The sequence below is a fragment of the Poecile atricapillus genome, chromosome 13, assembly GCF_030490865.1.
Source record: "Poecile atricapillus isolate bPoeAtr1 chromosome 13, bPoeAtr1.hap1, whole genome shotgun sequence".
NCBI lineage: Eukaryota > Metazoa > Chordata > Aves > Passeriformes > Paridae > Poecile > Poecile atricapillus.
In genome coordinates, this window is record NC_081261.1 from 2,197,663 (window position 1) to 2,216,309 (window position 18,647).

The following is an 18,647-nucleotide window of genomic DNA, read 5'->3' on the forward strand; positions in this document are numbered from 1 at the left end:
CTCACATTTTTTGAACTCTTGTAGGGATGGTGATTCCACCACTTGCCTGGGCAGCTTGTTCGATATCTGAACACCCTTTCTATAAAGAGATTATTCCTTATATTCAAATTAACCCACTCCTGGTGCAACTAGATGATGTTTCCTCCCATCCTGTCCCCGTTCCCTGGGAGCGGGGCCTGACCCTCCTGGCTGTCCCCTCCTGGCAGGGAGTTGTGCAGAGCCACAAGGGCCCCCTGAGCTCCTTTTCTCCCCTTTCCAGCTCCCTCAGCCCCTGCTGATCCTTCCCCAGCTCCATTCCCTTTCCTGGACACTCTCCATGTCTTTCTTGTCATGCCCAGAACTGGACACAGCGCTCGAGGCACAGGAACACAGGAACAGTCCCTGCCCTGGTCCTGCTGGCCACACTGGTGCTGATCCAACCACTGCACAGCCCTTCTGCAGGCCGTGAAAACCTTCCCAGCACTGTTTCCTCCCCATTCCTTCTGCTGGCCTGGCAGGAGAGGCAGCCCACAAGGGCTGGCTGTCCTTACCCAGCGAGGACTCGGAGGCTGATGAGGACCTGTTGACGCTGAAGGCCATGTCCGAGTCGCTGTCGTACTGGGAGCCCCCGGGGGATCCTGAGGGAGACACGGTCACTGGGCTGGACTGCACCGTGCCTGGAAACACAGGAGAGAGCTGAGCCCACGCAGGGACACCCCAACCCCGGCCAAGCCCCCTCAGCCTGCCCAGCTGCTCCCACCCCACCTGCGCAGGGGCCTCAGGGGAGTGCGGATGCTGAGTTAATGCTGCCCCTTGGTGACGATACAGATCAAGATTTGGGATGTGACCCCAGGGTCTGGACCTCTTATGCCTTTGTATGGTGCCTGTTGAGCTTCAGTGAAGCAAGCACCAGGTGATCCAATATTTGCCTTTCCATTCCCCACAATCCCACCGTCCCCAGCAGCAGTGGGCTCCAGCTGTGGCTGTCACACTGTCAGCTGGGAAAGGCCATTGCTTTGGATGGAGAAAACCTGCTTTACAAAGTCATTTACATCTGTTTTTCTGATAGAATCCTCAACAGAAGGAAAGGAGAAAGGCAGCAATGATCTCCTGATCCAGCAGTGGATCAGAAGTGCCAGCTGATCCCCAAGCTGTTGCAGTGCTTCAGGAGCAATTACTGCCCATGCTTAAACCAGAGCTGTGCTCACAAAAATCATCCTCAGTAAGGCAGAAGTTTAATACCTGTTGGCTGGAATAGGGAGTTTATAAAGAATCCCTTCTAAAAATCAAATCCACTGAAAAACAGCTGCCCCCCACAGCCATCCCTGTTTATAAAGAATCCCTTCTAAAAACAAACCTACTGAAAACCAGCTGCCCCCCACAGCCATCCCTGCCTCCCTGCCTGCTGCTTGTTTTGTCTCTCAAGTCTCATCCTTTCCTGGGGAATCATAGAGGCTGCACACATCTCTGTGACAGGTACCACGTTTTGTCCCTCCTGTTTGCAGACACAAAGAGCTGCACCCTCACAGCAGTGAACACAGCGAGTGCAAACCCAGAGCTCTGGTTCTGGCCCAGGAAACTTCCTGGGTGCTGTGCTGGCTGCACTTACCCAGGATTTTGAGCTGGTTGATCACACCGTGGATTGTAAAAAACACCCAGAGCGACTGCGAGGTGTCCACGCACATGAGCATCCCCCGGCTGGCCCCGTTGACCCCGTGGTGCACCTCTCCGTTGGGCAGGACCATGAAGCTGAGGATGTCGCCGCTGTTGAGCACCGGGAACGCCCGGTAAACCACCCAGTACTCCTTGCGATCCAGGAGAAAGTCCGGATCCGCCGGGAGCTCGTTTGTCCGCAAAGTGCTCGGATCACAAGAGGTGATGCCGAACGAGAGGGCCCCGTAGTACGGCAGCCCGAGGTGTCCTACTTCCACAAAGAGGCTCTCCCCGATGTGCAAAGGCCGGTCAGAGAACACCAAAGTCCTATTGCTCTCCTGCCAGTTGGTGCAGGCCACCATCCTGTCCTGGGAAAAGGTGATGTCGGGGCCGCGGGTGGGGTGGAACCGCAGGTCGGTGTCCAGGAAGGCCGGCACTCCCTGGGCGTGCTGCCGCCGGTTGGGGCAGCAGGGGATGATGTGGTTGTCAGTCCCAAGTCCTGGAACCCGGCTTAGGTTTAGGTTTGCGATTTTGGCCACCACTTGGTTGTTCTCGAGCTCGTTGTTGTTGAAGTTGGCCGAGTCGTGGTTGCTCTGGGGAAGGCAGGTGCTGAGCCGGGCGGTGCTGAGCCGGGCAGTGGTCATGGTCTCTGCAAACATGCTGTCTGTGAGAGAAACCCAGGCACAGAGGCGTTAGTCGGGAGAAAACTGCCTGCTTTTCTGCTTACAGCTATTATTGCAGCCTACAGACTCCACAAGGAAAAATCAGCCACGGGTCAAGCACTAATGAACAGCTCCTGGTGCAGAGGCACGCGTGGAGCAGCAGAGGAGCGGCTGCTTCTTGGCACCAGCCAAGGAAAAAACAAGAATTCCAAAGTACTCGTGTGATCTGGGAGTTCCCTGCACTGGGGAATGGGAAAAGCTGTAAACCAGTGTGGTCCTACAGCTTTCTGAGAAGGATCTGATAGCTCTGAGGTTACACTATTTTAAAAAAGAAAAGTCTCAATATTTTGTTGTCTCAGGGTCTTGTGCCAGACAAATCCACAAGTGATGGTTGAAGGAACTCAAGGATAAATGGATATTCTTTCCACACTCCTTACACTTGTGTCCAGGCACAGGTGTTTCCAAGAGAGGTCATTTCAAGCCTCGTATCTCAGGGGTGTTCACAGCCCTGCAGAGGTTCTGAATGGAGAGCTTGTCACAAAAGCTACTTCCTGCAGGTGTTAGAAAGCTTTTACAGCAGAAGGTTGTTTTCCCTTTTCACAGCGAAGGGAAAGTCAGGATGTTGATCCTTAATTAATTTCCCAGGTTTTCACTTCAGCCGTGCCAGGTCTGGGGGTGAAGTAAAGGCATGGGAAAGTTTGGGAGTGTCCTCCCTTCTACCTCCAGCCCTGCCTGGGGCAGCCTGGACGTGGAATCCAAGAGTCTGTGTGAATGACTCCTGATCTTCCCAGAGATGGAGAGGGGTGAAGCAGCCCAGCACAAACACTGCTCCTCCTTGGAGGAGAGAATCCCCAGGCAAAGAAGGAAAAACACCCAAATCCACCCAGCAGCTGCAAAGCAGAACGTGCCTCGCTCAGAAGCCCAGGCAGGGGAGGCCAGTGGGGTGGGCTGATGGCTGGAGCAGCTCCTTTGCAGCCAGCACAGCTTGTGAGGCAAGAAATGCTCCCAGACAATCAAACACATCCAGGTTTCATGATGGATGTCCCATCCCTGGAAGTGCCCAAGGCCAGATTGGACAGGGCTTGGAACAAGTGGAAGGTGTCCCTGCCCATGGCAGGGGTTGGGATGAGATGATCTCTGAGATCCCTTCCATTCCAAACCCTTCTGTGATTCACAATGCTGAAAAAAAATTTTGTGCCTCAGAACTGGAGCTGTATTTCACAATTTTCTCAATTCCCAACATTTTGGGAGGACGAGGCAGAGACAAGCACATCCTCAAGCAAGGAGTTCAGGTCTCCTGGTGCCCCAGATGGCTGAGCATGGCCCTGATTTCTGGGGCAGTTTGTGGGGTTTGGTATTTTCATTTTAAAAAAATCCCTCATCAGAGTACAGGTGCTCTCATCCTGAGCCTTTCACTGGGAACTCTTGGATGCTGCAGGCAGAACTGGAGGTAGGAAGCAGAAAGAAGCTGCATTTTATTTTTCAAACTCCAATTTAATGAGGAGAAAGGAGAGCTCTGGTGAAGCAGCTGCCTTGGCCAATACAGCAAGCACTCCTTCTCCTCCGTGACGAGCACCAGAGGCTGGAGTGTGTCGCAACTGCAATTACAGGACAAGCTGCTGGTGAGGTTTAATTACACATTTGAGGCACAGCAGACAGGGAAAAGCGTTGTTTATGTGTGGCCTTCTCGCCTGTAAAGTAATTGGCACCGTTCAGAAGGATGTGTGAGGGAGCTGCCTGCCCTCTGCACACGCCATTCCACAGCTTATCCCTGGTCCCCGTGCCAGGCTGGCAGCACCAGCCCCTCGGGCAGGTGCAGCTGGCTTTGGCTGTTAAAGCTCCATCAGCTCCGAGGAGCCTCTGGGAAAGGGCAACTCTTGGATTTTAAAAGAGCTCCCTGTGGTGTAGCCCAGTTCAAACACTCCATCTAACGCTGCATTCATTAGAAATTTCAATGCTGTCAAAGCCACGAAAGGAAAATCACTCCATGGCCATCAGCTGGGCTTGCTAATGGGAACAGACAGATTCATCCCCTCTTGCTGCCTTCCCCAAGGATGAGGCTGAAAATCAGCCAGGCTCCACCTGATTCCAGGGGTCTGAGCGATGTCCCCTGTGCCAGGGAAGGGTCACCATGCCAACACAGCCCCTCAGGCTGCCAGCCGGGGTGGGAGCACGGCCAAGAGCAGAGAGAGGGGCTGGGGAAGGGCTCCAGGAAACTCTTGGGCAATTACTGGGAATTTTCCAATGGACTGGCAGCAATTGGTAGCTGGGAAAGAACAAAGTCACAACTGGTTCTTTTTGTCTCCTCAATCCCTGGGACCTTGCTCCATGTTTTTCCATGCCAAAGCAGCACATCCAGCCCAGAGGAAGCTGAGTGGAGCTACAGGCAAAGATTCCCATTTATCCCATCCCATAATGTGCAGCCTTAGGGCTTCCCACCACTACCAGCTCTGGAATATATTGCTTTGTGCTGGCAGAAGAAAAAAGATTAATTAGAAGTACAGAACCAACAGCAAATTAATTTTCTTAAAAGAAATAGAAATAATCATAGAAATAATCACACAGATCATGCATCTTTCCTACAGGATCAGAAAGAGCAACCAGAAGAGCAGCCCCCGGGCCCAAAGAAGCACTCACCTAGAATTTGCACTTCGTGGGTAATTCCATAGACGTCTATGAGGGCCCAGAGAGGCCCGGAAACTTTAATACCACAGTGAAACAAGATGGGCTCCTCGTCATTAATACTGTAGAAAACTCTGCCGTGCCGGTCCACCCAGAAGGCCAAGATATTGTCCCTGACCGCAAACCTCTCCGGCAGAGCCTTGGCCCAGTAGCCGGGGCGGGTGACGAGGTCGGGGCAGGCGTACTTTGGTATCTCCTCGGAGCTCATCTGCGAGGGGTCGTGGATGGTGAAGCCGAAGCGCAGGGCCCCGCTCCAGCCGTGGTGCACGGCCACCAGCTTGAGGCGCACCTTCTCGTACAGGTGGATGGGCCGGTTGGTGAAGGTGACGCCGTTGCAGAAGCTGTTCCTGCGCGTGGCCTTGCGCGAGTGCGCGTCCAGCCGCACGTTCTTGCCCTTGGCCTGCGAGTGGAAGCGCGGCGGCTCCGCGATGGCCAGCACCGAGCGTCTCTCATGGCTGCTGTTGGGCAAGCTGTAGTAGGGCCGGCTGGACACCGAGCGGGTCTGGTGGCTCGTGTCTGCCAAAGGACAAAGCACATCTGTCAGGAGGGCTCGCCACGAGGTCTTGGCTCAGCTGGCTGTGATTTGCACCGCTCTGCCAAGACCTGTTTCACCTTAAAACGGCACAACCTGCTCTTTGCTGTCCCAGCTTTCCGTGGAAACGCTCGAGCAAAGGCTCGGCAGCTTCCCTGCAAAGCTGGGTAGGAAGGAACATCCCTTGTTCCCATCGGGTGCTTCCCATTGCCCTCGGAAAAGCTCAACACCTGCAGCTCCCAGTCTCCTCCTTGCAGTGCTGTTAACCCACATGGTGGCCAGAGACAAGAGCTCTGAGGATCGTGGCTGTTAAAAACAACAGATGCTCGAGGTGAGCGTGGGTTTTAGGAGATTTTTGGGGGGACATGCAGCCACCAGCTCCTCTGTGCCCTGATTTTGTAATGATGAACAGGAACTTCTGACCAGCAGAAATAGTCCAAGGCATTCAGCAGCTGGAGCACCTCTGCAACACCAGACTGTTCTTCCTACACCTCCAGCCCAGCCCCTGGCTCAGATATCAGATGCAAGTGGCACATTCAGGAACATTTCATCCTGCACAGCCTTGCCTTTACCCAGAACCTCCCATGTGAGCTCAAAGCACTTTATAGATGATGATTGTTTTCAGCTTCACAGCACCACAGATGGCACAGAAATCCTGCCATCCTCGTTTTACAGATGGGAGAAGGAGAATTGATGGGTGAGATCCTGCAGCATTTAAAGTCAATTGCAATTCTGAGACCGACCTCAAGAAAAGCAGATTTGGGGCCTAAAGTGAAGTTCACACAGGCATGAAGCAGAAATGAATAAAAGCTCAACTTTGAATCTTAAACCTTAGCTAGAAGCTCCCTGAGGTGGAGACAATGTCTTTTGCATATCCCTGAGCACATGGGGACTTGCTCCAGGTCCTGGCTCCCACCACCACCATGGTCTTCCAGGGAATTTGGTCTCCCCATTCCCTGCCCACTCCACCTCTCCTCCTGTCTCTGCACCTGGCTTTGTAGATTTTTAAAGCAAAAATGGAACACATCCTGAATGCCCAAAGCCATCCTGTTAAATATAAAAGCCCATCACATGCTCATAATCATCCTGAACTCTTTTGCCATGTTTGAAGCTTCAGCAGCCGCCTGCCAAGCCCTTCCTTCAAGCTGCTTCCTCCCTGTGTGCAACCCCAGGCTTCGCTTCGTGACAAGGGAAGGATTTTCTGTCATTTTCCTCTGTTGGAAAAAACCCACCAGAAGATCCTGGGAGCTCAGCTGGGTGAGCTGGCAGGAGATCTGCAGTGGTGGTGATGTTTTTTTGCAAGCAAAACCAGAGCAGACAGGGCAGCAAGAGGCTGGGACCTGCACTAAGGCACTGAGCAAAGAGAACAGAGGTTGCAGCAAGATCTGAGCACAGGATTAGCCCTTCAAATCAGGCATCTGTAGCAGGAGTCAAAGGGATATGAAGGCAAAAAGCTCCTGTTTGCAGCAAGATATAAATAATGAGCAAAAGGTGTTTTGTCTCTTGGTTTTTCCTGCACGTGACAATCGCTGTGCAATGGTTAATCCTGTCAAACACCAGTGGAAATTAATACATCCTTGCTCTCAGCCAGTGAGGGGAGGGTGCCAGTTCCATGCCAGGGCTGTGGAAAAGAGCCCTGGAGCAGATGGGGAAGGGAAAATCCTCCCCAGGTGTTGAGTGCCCAGCCCAGCACCTCTGCTCACAGCAGCACTGCAGGCCAGGCATCCCCCAGGCCTGTCCCAGCACAGCAGGGCTCCCCAGCAAGGAGCATTTCTTTGTGTATTTCCAGGAGAAATCTCATTCCTTGCCTGCTGAGGAGCTAAAATGCAGAAATGGCTGCTCCCAGCACAACCCACCCGTGGCTCATGTGGGTGCTGCTCCATGTGTGCGCTGTCAGCGCTCCCAAAAAACAGCACTGCTGCAAAGGGAGCGTGGATGGGGGCTCCTGAGCAGGGACCCAGCCAGAACAGGGCAGGGTGAAGGCTCTCCTGGCCTGGGCTCCCCACACAGCAGCCCTTTTTCCATGTGGGAAAAGGCCTTTCCATGTGGGAACTGCCTTTGTGCTGTTCTGGGTCCAGCAGAGCTGGGACAGACCCCAAGGGGCTCCTGCAGGACTGGGTGGGCTCAGTGCTACCTCACACCCTGCCTGGCTGGGCAACAGCCTCTCCAGGCAGAGAAACCCTCATTTTATAACCCACTGAGCTGCTTTTTGTTTCTGAAATGGTTAAAAACAATCCCCCTGTTGCTGCCAGTGCCATGGCCTGACGTCCCCACATGGGCCAGGAGGAGAACGGAGGGAAGACAGATTTTATTCTCCTCTCTGCTATCCCCAAAATCCCCTCTTATCCAACCCCAGCCTTCCTCCCACAGCCCCTGATGGAGAAGAGACTCCTGTGAGGGGTGTGGGACCCGGGCAGCTCCTCATTCCCCTCTCAGGAGGCCGAGGTGGCAGTGCCAGTGCCACCAGCACAAGTGACAGGACAGCAAGGACACCAACTCAGCTTCAAACACTGCTTTGGGTCCTGCCAGAGGGGCACTCGGGGTCTGGTGCTTTTTGTTTGAGTTTTTTTTTTTTTAAAAAAAAAAACAACAACAGGAAAGCATATTGTGGCTAAACAATAGAGGGAAAAAAATAGGATAATTTATTTATAACGCTGTATCCCCTCTTCACATGAACACCTGCCGCTGGAATAAAGGCTGCCGTAACCCGAGGCAGGGAGGCAGAGTTTTCCCACTGAAACACTCCCGGGGCTGAGCTGGGACATGTGCTTTACTCATCAGGTGCTGACGGGGACTCTCAAGCTCAACAGGATGTTTGTGCCTTTCAATTGTGCCTTTGAATTGCCCTAATTTACAGCTCAGCTTCCCCACTTTGGATCACGCTTAGGTCCCTCTGCTATTGCTCCAAAGCCTCTCCCGACTGTGCCTTCCCACCCAAAAGCTGGGATGACGACAGCCAAGCTGGTGGCACAAGTGCCACCCTACCCCAGGGTGCCTGACAGGCAGCGAAGAGCTACGCCAACTCTTTTTTTTCTTTTTTTTTTTTTCAGCTGTGAGATTCCTACAACACTTGGGAGCAAGTCATTCCTTCTCTTTCTGCCTCGCTTCCCCGTCTAAAAGAGAGTAACACCATTCCTCCACCTCACGGGCAGCTGAAAGGATTGAAAAAGGTTCTCAAAGACGTCAATCCCTGAGCCCTGCGAGCCTGGCTGCATCATCACAGGGGACACAACCCCACTGAGGGATGCCCTGAGGTTCCATCCCTCTTTTTATTCCAGAGTTTTCCATTTTTCATCCCCACTCTCACCGCTTTCAAACGTGACACTCGCAGCGCACCCCTCAAACGCACGAGCAAATCCAGAAGGCAGGAGAATGGAAAGAAAAGCTGAACTGAAGGGTGAGGAATGCTCTGAGGCTCCTCACTGAAACATGAAGGATAAGCCCTTCTGGCAAGGCAGCATTTCCATCCACATCCTTGTGGTGTCAGATGACACTGAGGCCGATTTGGGTTCTGGGGGTCCGTGCTCTCATCTGAAGCTTCACCTGCTTTCCAAAAGGCCAGCGCGCTCATTCCCGAGGTTATGCTGACCTTTGGAGCGGTATTTTAACAGACATGCACTTTGCATTTCAAAAAGGTACAGCAGGCAGACCCTGGACAAATTCCACATATTTATCATGGTTCCAGTTCTAAAAATAAACTTTTTTTATTTTTTTTTTTCACCCATTTGTTCACAGCCCTGGGTTTGCAGTGGCACTGTAATCCCACTGACAGCAGCAGACAAAATTCAGCTCCGAGCCCTGTCTGAGGCTGCTGCTCCCCCAGGGGCGTGGGATGGAGGAGGCTGCTCAGCTGGGGAGTGACCTCCAGCCAGATCAATCCTGTCTTCACTTGCCCTGACAAGCCAGGCAGGAATAATACCCCTAAAACGGGGCAGAAGGGAATAATGTTGAAGGAGACCAGAGCTACAGTGAGAGCAGCCTGACAGGAGGAGGAGGAGGAGGAGAGCGTTGCCATCCTCACGCGTCACCGGTAAATCCATGGTCTGCACCAAAGACATTCCCTGGTTCCCACAGCCTTTTCCTGAGGGCCTTTCCCAAGTAAATCCATGATAAAAGACCTACAGGATCCCAAGGGGCAGTTTGGTGCCAAACAGGGCAGTGGATACAGACAGGGAAAATCACTGGGACCATCCACAGCTTGCAGCATCCTGAGGGAGCATCTCCCCTTGGCCAGAGGAAGGCCGAGAGGTTCAGAAAGAGCCTGGAGGGTTCAGAGAAAGGCTGAAAGGTTCAGAGGATGGCTGAAATGTTCAGAGGATGGCTGAAATGTTCAGAGGATGGCTGAAATGTTCAGAGAAAGGCTGAAAAGCTCAGAGGAGAGGCTGAAAAGCTCAGGGGAGAGGCTGAGAGGCAGCAGCATGCAGCCCAAAATCCATCTCTGGAGCCTCATGCCCAGCAAAAGGGACTCCACAGAACACACCCACAGCTCATCCTCATGGGCTCTGCTTTATCTGCAGCAGCCCTGGAACCTCCTCCTGTCCCAGCAGATATTGGGGTGGCTGCTGCTGCTGCTGGACAATCCCAGTGAATCCCAGTGTGCTCCAGTTAGAGCACAGCCCCATCCCACAGCATCCCCACTGCTGGAGCCACTGGGAGGCTGGAAGAGGCAGGGGAGGCTGATACCAAACATCCCCAGCAGCACCAAACAGGATTCTGCTCCGACAAGATCTTATCTTCTGAGGACAAGAGATACAAATCTGCTCGCATATAAATTTAGTGTGCCGTCTAGACATTTTCTTTTCTTTTTAAATACAGAAAATGTGTCAGGGAGCTCTGTGGGAAGCACTGGGGTGGTCTATTCCATGCTCAACAGTGTGGATTTGAAAAGCTGGGCTACCAAATCCAACCAAAAAAAAAAAATCTGCCTTATTTCTGAATGTCCTGCTGGCTCAAACACTGGAAAATTCAATTAATAAAACCCCACCCCGTGTAAATTCCTATGGTTTGCATGACCAGTCTGTTCTGATGGAATGTCTCCTTGCCTGGTCTTCTAGCCTGAAACAAACTTCCAGGGAATTCAGAAAAGGTTCATTTGCAAGAGAGTGACACAGAAATTGAGGTGTTAAGGGGACACTGAAAAGCCTGTGATGAATTACAGGAAATGTGAAATTTTTGAAGAAACGCTTGTCAAGGAAGGGAGGAAGAAAAGACAGACAAAAGTCACTTTTTCATTAGAAGAAGCTGTGTTGTGGCACTGAGGTAACTCTCAATGCAAATATCTCATGGACATACATCATTTCTCATTGCAGAACAGTTCAGAAAAATCCCCTGGCAAAGAACAGGGATTGACTTTAGCTCACAAAATCAAGTTGTGCCTGTCTCCACAAGAAAACTTTCTAATGCTTGAAGCCAAACATTTTATGGGGGATTTTTTTTTTAAAAAAATGCTAAAATCCATTTTTTTACAGGCAGGGTCTAATGAGATATTTATTCTGGTGTTCCTCCATGAGAGCAGAGAGGTATCTGTCAACAGCATTAGGCAAAATCCTTTAGTTCCGATCCTTTTGCAAGAGCAGCTCCAGCAGGACCTTGCAGTAATTTCCAGGTTGTTCCACCTCTTGTTTCCCACCCTGCCCTCAGGAAAGAGCTCCTGCATTGCTGCTCCTTTCAGCTTAAACCCTTTTCTTGCAGTGAGGAGCTCACACCAAAGCTCTGACACATCCCATAAGTGAACGGGTGCCCTGAAAGGAAAGCCAAAACCAAGCCTTAACTCTCCTGGTTCTCCCAACATCTCCTCACGGCAGCAGCCTTGAAGCCAAAAGACGGGGAGTGCAGCTGAAGCTCCGATGTGTCCCTCCCAGGAACCAGCAGCTGGCTCAGGACAGAAAATAAACCATGACACAAGTTCTGCTCTGAGGCTGGAAAGTGTTTTTGGCAAATCCTCCACGACCTAGAAGAGCCCCAAAGGCTGAGGAGAGCCAGGCAGGAATATTCTCCCAGATCTTCTGCTTGGCTTTGCTTTTGGTGGTAGAAGAAATCAAATATGCCACAAAGAAAGGCAGAACTTCCATGGAGAGGCATTTCCAGAGCAAAGTGGGGAGCCCTGAGCTAAACCAATATTGGTGGATCAGGCTGTAAAAGCGGGGGCTGCTCCCAAAAAAAGTCTCCTGCTGGGTCTGCAAGGATGGGAACATCCACCCACACTCACCTCTGCCTCTCTCCTGTTGTGCCTCTCGCTCTGGGCACGCACGAATTTTGCTGCAAAGTTGGCCCCATCTTTATTACAGGCTTTTAGTCCCCCTGCATATAAATAGCACTAAGTATACACAGAAGCCAGCGATTAAGCACGGAAAAAAAAAATCTCCTCTTCCCTGCATTATTAGGGAATCTGGGTCAATGAGTCTGCAACTCGAGTAACAAATTCTTAGAGCTGGTTAATGAGAGACAGAGTGAGCAGGATGGAGGAGAGGCAGTGTTCATGCCATAATCCCTGCTTAAATCCCTCAGTGCAAGCGATGAAAGCAGCTGTGTGATGGATGAGGAGCCCTGGAAATGGCACAGCTCCTTCTGAGCTGTTCCACGGGCTCGACACCCAACTCCTGGCTCGTGTCGCTCCCAAAGCCGCGCTCCCGAGCCAGAGAGCGCCGCGAGATGTCAGGGATTTGAAAGTCATCGTGCAAAACTCGTTGGAACTTTTGGCTACTGGCTAAAGATAAAAACATCTTGTCAGAAATGATCAGTCAGCCACTCTCACTGTAGCTCTGAGAGGGGATTTTTGGGCTGTGCTCTCACTAACTGCATGTGCAACACGCACACGAGTTCGTACAGCAGCAGAGCAAACCCCTGCCCCTGACTTGATGTATTACGGTTCTGCAAAATTGTTACCTTCTTTAGAAAGTGAAGCTTAGCTTGAGGAGAGCAGAGATCTGCTCAGCTCACTTTATCTTCTCTGAGTCCATCACGGAGTTTTGGGAGGTGACCAAAAGCGGCGAGAAGTGAGGAGCTGACAGCTCTTAAAGCAACTCAAATGGTTTCTGAGGAATGCTAGATTGGAAATGATCATCCCTAGGTTGGAAGACTGAAGATTTTCCGAATCTAAATGCTTGGAGATTGTCAGGCAGGGATTAAAATATTTATTTCTGTGATTTATTGTTTTTTGTTTTTTTCTAGAAACAGGCAACGTGCACCCGAAAGCAGAGAGAGCATTAAAATATGCAGCACTTGAGGCTGGAAAGACAGGTCTGGGAGGAATGAGCACAGCTGGAGAGCCCAGCATGTGAAGAGAGGAGCAGAGATGTGAACAAAACCCCCCATGTTCTCTGAGCTGGCTGGGCTCTGCTTAGATTTACTAAATTCATACAGAAATAGGGTCCAAGGTGAGACTACAGACAGAGCCTAAGAGCAACCCAAGAGACCCCAAAAAACCTCCTGTGTCATTGAGGGCTGCTGGCTCTCTCTGTGAGACCCACCTGACTGATCCTTCTGCACAGATCACAGAGATTCCTCACAGATTCAAAAACCTGCCTTGGTTTCCTTGCCCCCAATTCCTCCCCAGTAATTTCTCATTTCCACGACAACTTCTGCCCCACAGAGAGGGGGCAGAAAACCCCACAGGTTTTCAGAGCAACACACTGGTTCAAAAGCATCATGCTGGTGTTTTCCAGTCAGGACTGGGATTTGTTGAAGAGTTACAAGAACCTGTGCCTGCCATAATCCCTGACATTGAAATGCTCCATGCCCTCAGCCTCCTCCAGCTGCCAGAGCAGCACGTAAGGACCATTAATGCAAATAAACTCCCTGTTTCCATTGAGCCTTTTCTCCTGGCCAGCTGCACCAAGGGGATTTATAAATAGTGGCCATGTCATTCCAATGTTAATGGCTTTTAATGAAATTGAAGGATGGCATGCATTCCCTTTTAATATCCTCGGGGCTGCAATTCCATTCCATGCCATGGTTTCAGTGCAGCGCTCATGGACAGAGCGCTGGGATTTGGCACATCCTTCCCACAGCCCATCCATGTGTTGCTTCCAGCAGGGACAGGAACACAAAGAGGGAAATCATTTTGTTGTCTCCCTGATGCAGGAAACCCACCCATCCCCTACAGACAGGCACTGCACCACGAGGGCAGCTTGTGACACAGGGAAAATTATAAAAAAAAGAAGATTTGAAGAGCAATAGTGGCAATTGAGCTTCACTTTCCATGCATTGTTCTCCAAAAAGCCCCGAAAAGCTGTGTTTACCTTATCTCCATCCCCCTGGATTTGGGCTGTACACAATGCACACGCTTTTCCCACTCCCAAAATCAAGTTTGGAGCCAAGCCAGGACACGAGCTGGGCTCTCAGGCTCGGTGGCTGACTCAGGTGGGGCGTGTGAGTCTCCAGCCAGGAGTGTGAGCTCCACACTCGCTGTAAACACCAGAAAACTTCCCCCTGAGCACAGGAATTCCAGCTCCAAGGAGCAAGAAAAGCTGCAGCTGATGAGCACCTGGGTTAGTGAAGGTGTCCCTTCCACAGCAGTGGGGGGGAATGAGATGATCTTTAAGTCTCTTCCAACCCAAGCCACTCTGGGATTGTGTGAAGGGTGAGATCAGCACTTGGAGCGATGCTGCAGGTGCAGGAAGGAGAGACATTCCACCTTCAACTCTTCCCAAAAAACCCTCGAGATCAAAGGAACAAACCTGCTCTTTTTCTTTGCTTCCTCACTTTTACAGAAGCCTCTTTTGTCTTTATCTCTCTTCACAGCGGTTCTAAGGGTCCCTTTTTCTTCCCTCCTCCTAATTACAACTTCTCTACACTCCAAAGAATTCAACTGAAAAGAAAAAAAAAAACAGTGGAGCTATTCCAGTCCAAACAGGGATGGATAATCAGAGAGCCATCAGATTTAACAGTGGCACTCATACAGGGCTCTAGATCTGCCCTCACAGAGCCAAAAAATGCCAGGAAAAGAGGGGGGAAAGGCGCCTAGGAAGGTGTTTTTCCCAATAAACCCCACTTCCAGCATTTTTTAACTGTGTCCACAGTTCCTTTTCTATTTACACACAATTTAAACAGTGATCTGGCAGCAGGAGGGGAAAATGCTTGGGGAGGAACGCATGGCTGAGGAAGCTAAATAAAGCAGTGGCCAGCTCTTCAATCATCCTATATTTTATATATACAAAGGCTGCGATTCCACTAAGCTTTTCCAAAACAATATGTAAAGAATCCAAAACAGGGCAGAGCAACGGTAATAACTGGTTATAATTAAATCAGGGGCACAGCACAGCTCTGCTCCTCTGCCAGGCCTGGAGGAATGGCCAAAGGAGAGAGGGACTGGTGGGACTGGGAGATCTCAAGGGGCTGTACTGGTGGGACTGGGAGATCTCAAGGGGCTGTACTGGTGGGACTGGGAGATCTCAAGGGGCTGTACTGGTGGGCTCAAGCCAGCACTATCCCAGCAGGGAGATTTCAAGTAAATTTAATGCTGGCCAAATTCTCTTTCCATGTGATCTGAAGAGCTGATGACCTCACTCATGTACGGTCCAACCTGTACAATAACATCACATATTTTGTTGGCTCTTTTAGTAAATATTCAGACAAACAATCTGGGGCTTTTTTAAAAAAATACTTCAGAAACAAATTTAAAAAAAAAAAAAAATTAAAGGGGAAAAGAAAAAAAAGCAAGGAAAAAAAGAGAAGTGTTCTTGTCCAGAAGCACAGGGCAACATCCCACTAAAAAAAGATGTATCCTTCTTTTCCTTAGCTGAGATTTATAAAAATGCAGATTACTCTGCTAAGCTGTGAAGGCAATCTGAGAGGCAGGTGGTTGTGCAACACTTGGCTGCTGCATGGCTCAGCTCTGAGATCCTTTTCCGTGATATTTGCAGGAATTAATAAGAGGAAACAAGACCCACTTCAAGACATTAAACTGTCCAAACCAGAAAAAAACAAACCAGTCATACCATTACTGGACACACCATGACCTCAGCCCCCTTCCTTCATCTCAAATGTCTTCAATTATTTCAACACAAGAAGGATTTGAGCAAGAGAGGTTTATTTTTAAGCCTCTGTGTCAACCTTAATTCCAGTGGGGTTTGAACCCAGCACACCTAAATCAACATTTTTCTCCCTTTACTCTTTCTGCCTTTGTGGTATCACAGCCAAAATATGAAAGAGGCAGGTGAACCAAAACCAATTTGGAGATGAGATACAATTCCTTGCATTGCTGAAGAGCCAGAAAATGATCACTTTTTTTTTTGTTGTTCTTTTTTTTCTCCCTGCCCCAGAGGAATCACTGGGGTAAAGGTGTGAATTACAGAACAAATAGCACTGCAATGGCCAGGTCCAGGCAGTACCAAACCCTAATTTACACCCTGTTTTCTCACCTTTTTAAGGTGGAGCTTGGATTGTTGTTCAACAGAACTCCTTTGGTCAATACCTTCCAAACTGTTCACTGCAGAACTACAAGTTGTTATTATTATTATTACAGCTGTATTTTGGGGTTTTTTTTGTATTTTTCATTGATCATTTCCACCTCTAAACTGTCCAACAGCACTCTGTGGTAACTGTGGAGTTGGGAATATTAGAAATCCCACATGAAACAACAAAAGCAGCTGCCTAAACCCTCCCATTTCCACCCAGATGGTTCTTGTTTCAATTAACGGAATCAAACAAATTCAGAGCCATTCACTGGCCTTGTTTGGGCTTACTTGGAAAAACACACCTATAAATCACATCTGAAAAGCTGTGAAGAGAGAAAGAATTTGTTCCTCTTTGGGCAGTTCTTTTTGTTCTTTTTTTGGTAGAACAAAATTTTACTACCAGACACAAAATACACAATTATGTGTTGACAGCTTAGAGCCTCTGTGGTTCTGGCCACAATAAAACACAACTCCACACTGTCCCTCCAGTTCTTCGAAATTCAGGACACCCAGAGGCTCCCATTTGCATCATCTTCCTGGGATTCTGAGCTGGAAAAGGGATTCCAAATATACAGGAAACCTGAAGTTACCAAAACCAGAGCCACCCCAGGGATTCCCCTGGTCCCAAATCCATCACTGATTGTTCTGGGTTTCACTGCTCAGGGAGCATCCTGAAAATCCAAATCAGAACAGTCAGAGCTGCAGGAAAGGCAGCAAAGAATTCCAGAATCATTTTGGTTGGAAAAGCCCTCCTGGATCATCGAGTCCAGGCTGTGCCCCATCCCCAGCTTGTCCCCAGCCCAGAGCTCTGAGTGCCACCTCCAGGGATGGGATCCAACCCTCCCTGGGCACTTCCAGTGCCTGAGCTCCCTTTCCATGGGGAAATTCCTGCTGCTGTCCACCCTGAGCCTCCCCTGGCCCAGCCTGAGGCCGTTCCCTCTCCTCCTGTCCCTGTTCCCTGCGAGCAGAGCCCGACCCCCCCGGCTGTCCCCTCCTGCCAGGGACTTGTGCAGAGCCACAAGGGCCCCTGAGCTCCTTTTCTCCAGGCTGAGCCCCTTCCCAGCTCCCTCAGCCCCTCCTGGAACTCCACACCCTTCCCATCTCCCTCAGCCGCTCCTCATGGGATTTAAAATGAGATCTACGAGGAGATGGGGATAAGGACTTGTTCCCACCCTGAAGGACACACTTCTGCTGGTGATTCAGGTTCAAGCAGCATTTTCCTCTCCAGAATTTGAGGATTCTTAGCAGTGCCCACTGTAAACCCCAGGATTATCCAAAAGACAGGGAGAGCTTGGGGAGAGCCTTGGCTGGGTAGGACAGAGATCTGATGTTGGGTGTGTGGTGATGAGTGACAGCTGGAGATGCCCAACAGCAACCAAAGGGATGCAGGAATGGGCACAGAAAGGGGAAATGCAGGAATATGAGCATGGAAACATCCTCAGCACTGCCCTAGCCAACATTTCTGCCCCTCACCTTCAGCCCTCTGCAAACGAGGAGAGCAGAACTGCTCCACGTGTCCAAGGAGGCAGGCAGCAAGTCAGGGAGGGGGAAAATATGGTCAAAATCCAGAGGCACACAGGGAAAAAGCTTCTCCCTCCTTCTGGGACTGTGTAACGAGGTCACACCATTAATCTGATCTCAAAGGAAAATCTGAGCAAGTGGTTAAGGGCTGCTTGACGTGGTTTGGAGAGGATTCCTCCAGCGTGCCCATAGACTTTGGTATTTCCAGGAGTGCAGTTAATTTGCACGGGGCTGTAAACATTGACTAAATAGGAATGCATACAAAAAGATGCTTTGAAAAGAGTTTGGTTTAAAATGAGAAGTGGTGTTGACCTCTCAGGGAGGAATGTCCCTCTGCTTTGGAGATGGTCAGCTGAGTGCTCCACGAGGGTGGGAGAAACAAGGAGCTCACCCAGGGAGCTGGGAAGGAAAATCTTATTTTTGTTTTGCTTCTTAAAGTAGATTTTAATGTTTTTAAGAGCAAGAGGCATTTTGAAAGCAACACAACCCCTTGAAACATAACTTGGAAAAGGGGCTCCTTTTGAATCAAAATAAATTTTGAAGAAGAAAAATGTGAGCACATTCCTATTAAGTGATAAACTCCAGCTGTTCTACACAGTCCTGGCATGGCAGGGAGAAATAATTCACAAATAATTGTATTAATTAACCATCAGAGTGTCCTCATGAACTGATGGGAGACGCCCCCCACCCTGGGCTTCCCACAAAAGGGAAAAAAATCTGCATTGCTATTAAAAAATCTGCCCTGGAAACCATCACATTGAGGGAGGAAAGGACTATTTTAACCAATTCATTAATTATGAATATTAAACAAATCAAGCTTTGAAGCTTAGTTCGTAACGAGTCAAACTTCCACTATTGTTCTGCTCGGGAAAAATCCGACTCTCCAGACAGCGTCTGTCAATCTGATCATTATGTGGTTAAATGAGGCAGAAAAAAACGTGTTCTCTCTCACCTGCAAAAGCTATCTGAGCCTTGATAAATTTAATTTGAATTTTCTCTTCTAGATTTGACTGGTCAAGTTAAACTATAAAGATTATTCATGGAAAAGCAACTGCAGTTTGTTACTAGGATACAAAAAAATCACTTAGCATGCTCCTCCAATGAACAATCCCAAGCAGAACACACACAAATTCAATAAATTATGAATTTCTCCGTCTCTCTTACATAAACATTGGGGTTGCAGCAGAGGCATTTCTTGGAAGCCTTTAATATAAATCCATC

At 49.8% G+C, this 18,647-nt stretch overlaps 1 protein-coding gene across 2 annotated transcripts in view; it reads right to left on the reverse strand.

Annotated features, from left to right (window-relative positions):
- NEURL1B (neuralized E3 ubiquitin protein ligase 1B) overlaps positions 1 to 18,647 on the reverse strand; it is a 113,769-nt gene that overhangs the window by 419 nt on the left and 94,703 nt on the right. For both annotated transcript variants that reach the window (XM_058848459.1, XM_058848461.1), the window contains exons 2-4: positions 4,932 to 5,492; positions 1,589 to 2,296; positions 531 to 656 (exon numbers count right to left, since the gene is read on the reverse strand). In XM_058848459.1, the coding sequence (XP_058704442.1) occupies positions 531 to 656; positions 1,589 to 2,296; positions 4,932 to 5,492 (1,395 nt within the window). The remainder of the gene's footprint in view (positions 1 to 530; positions 657 to 1,588; positions 2,297 to 4,931; positions 5,493 to 18,647) is intronic.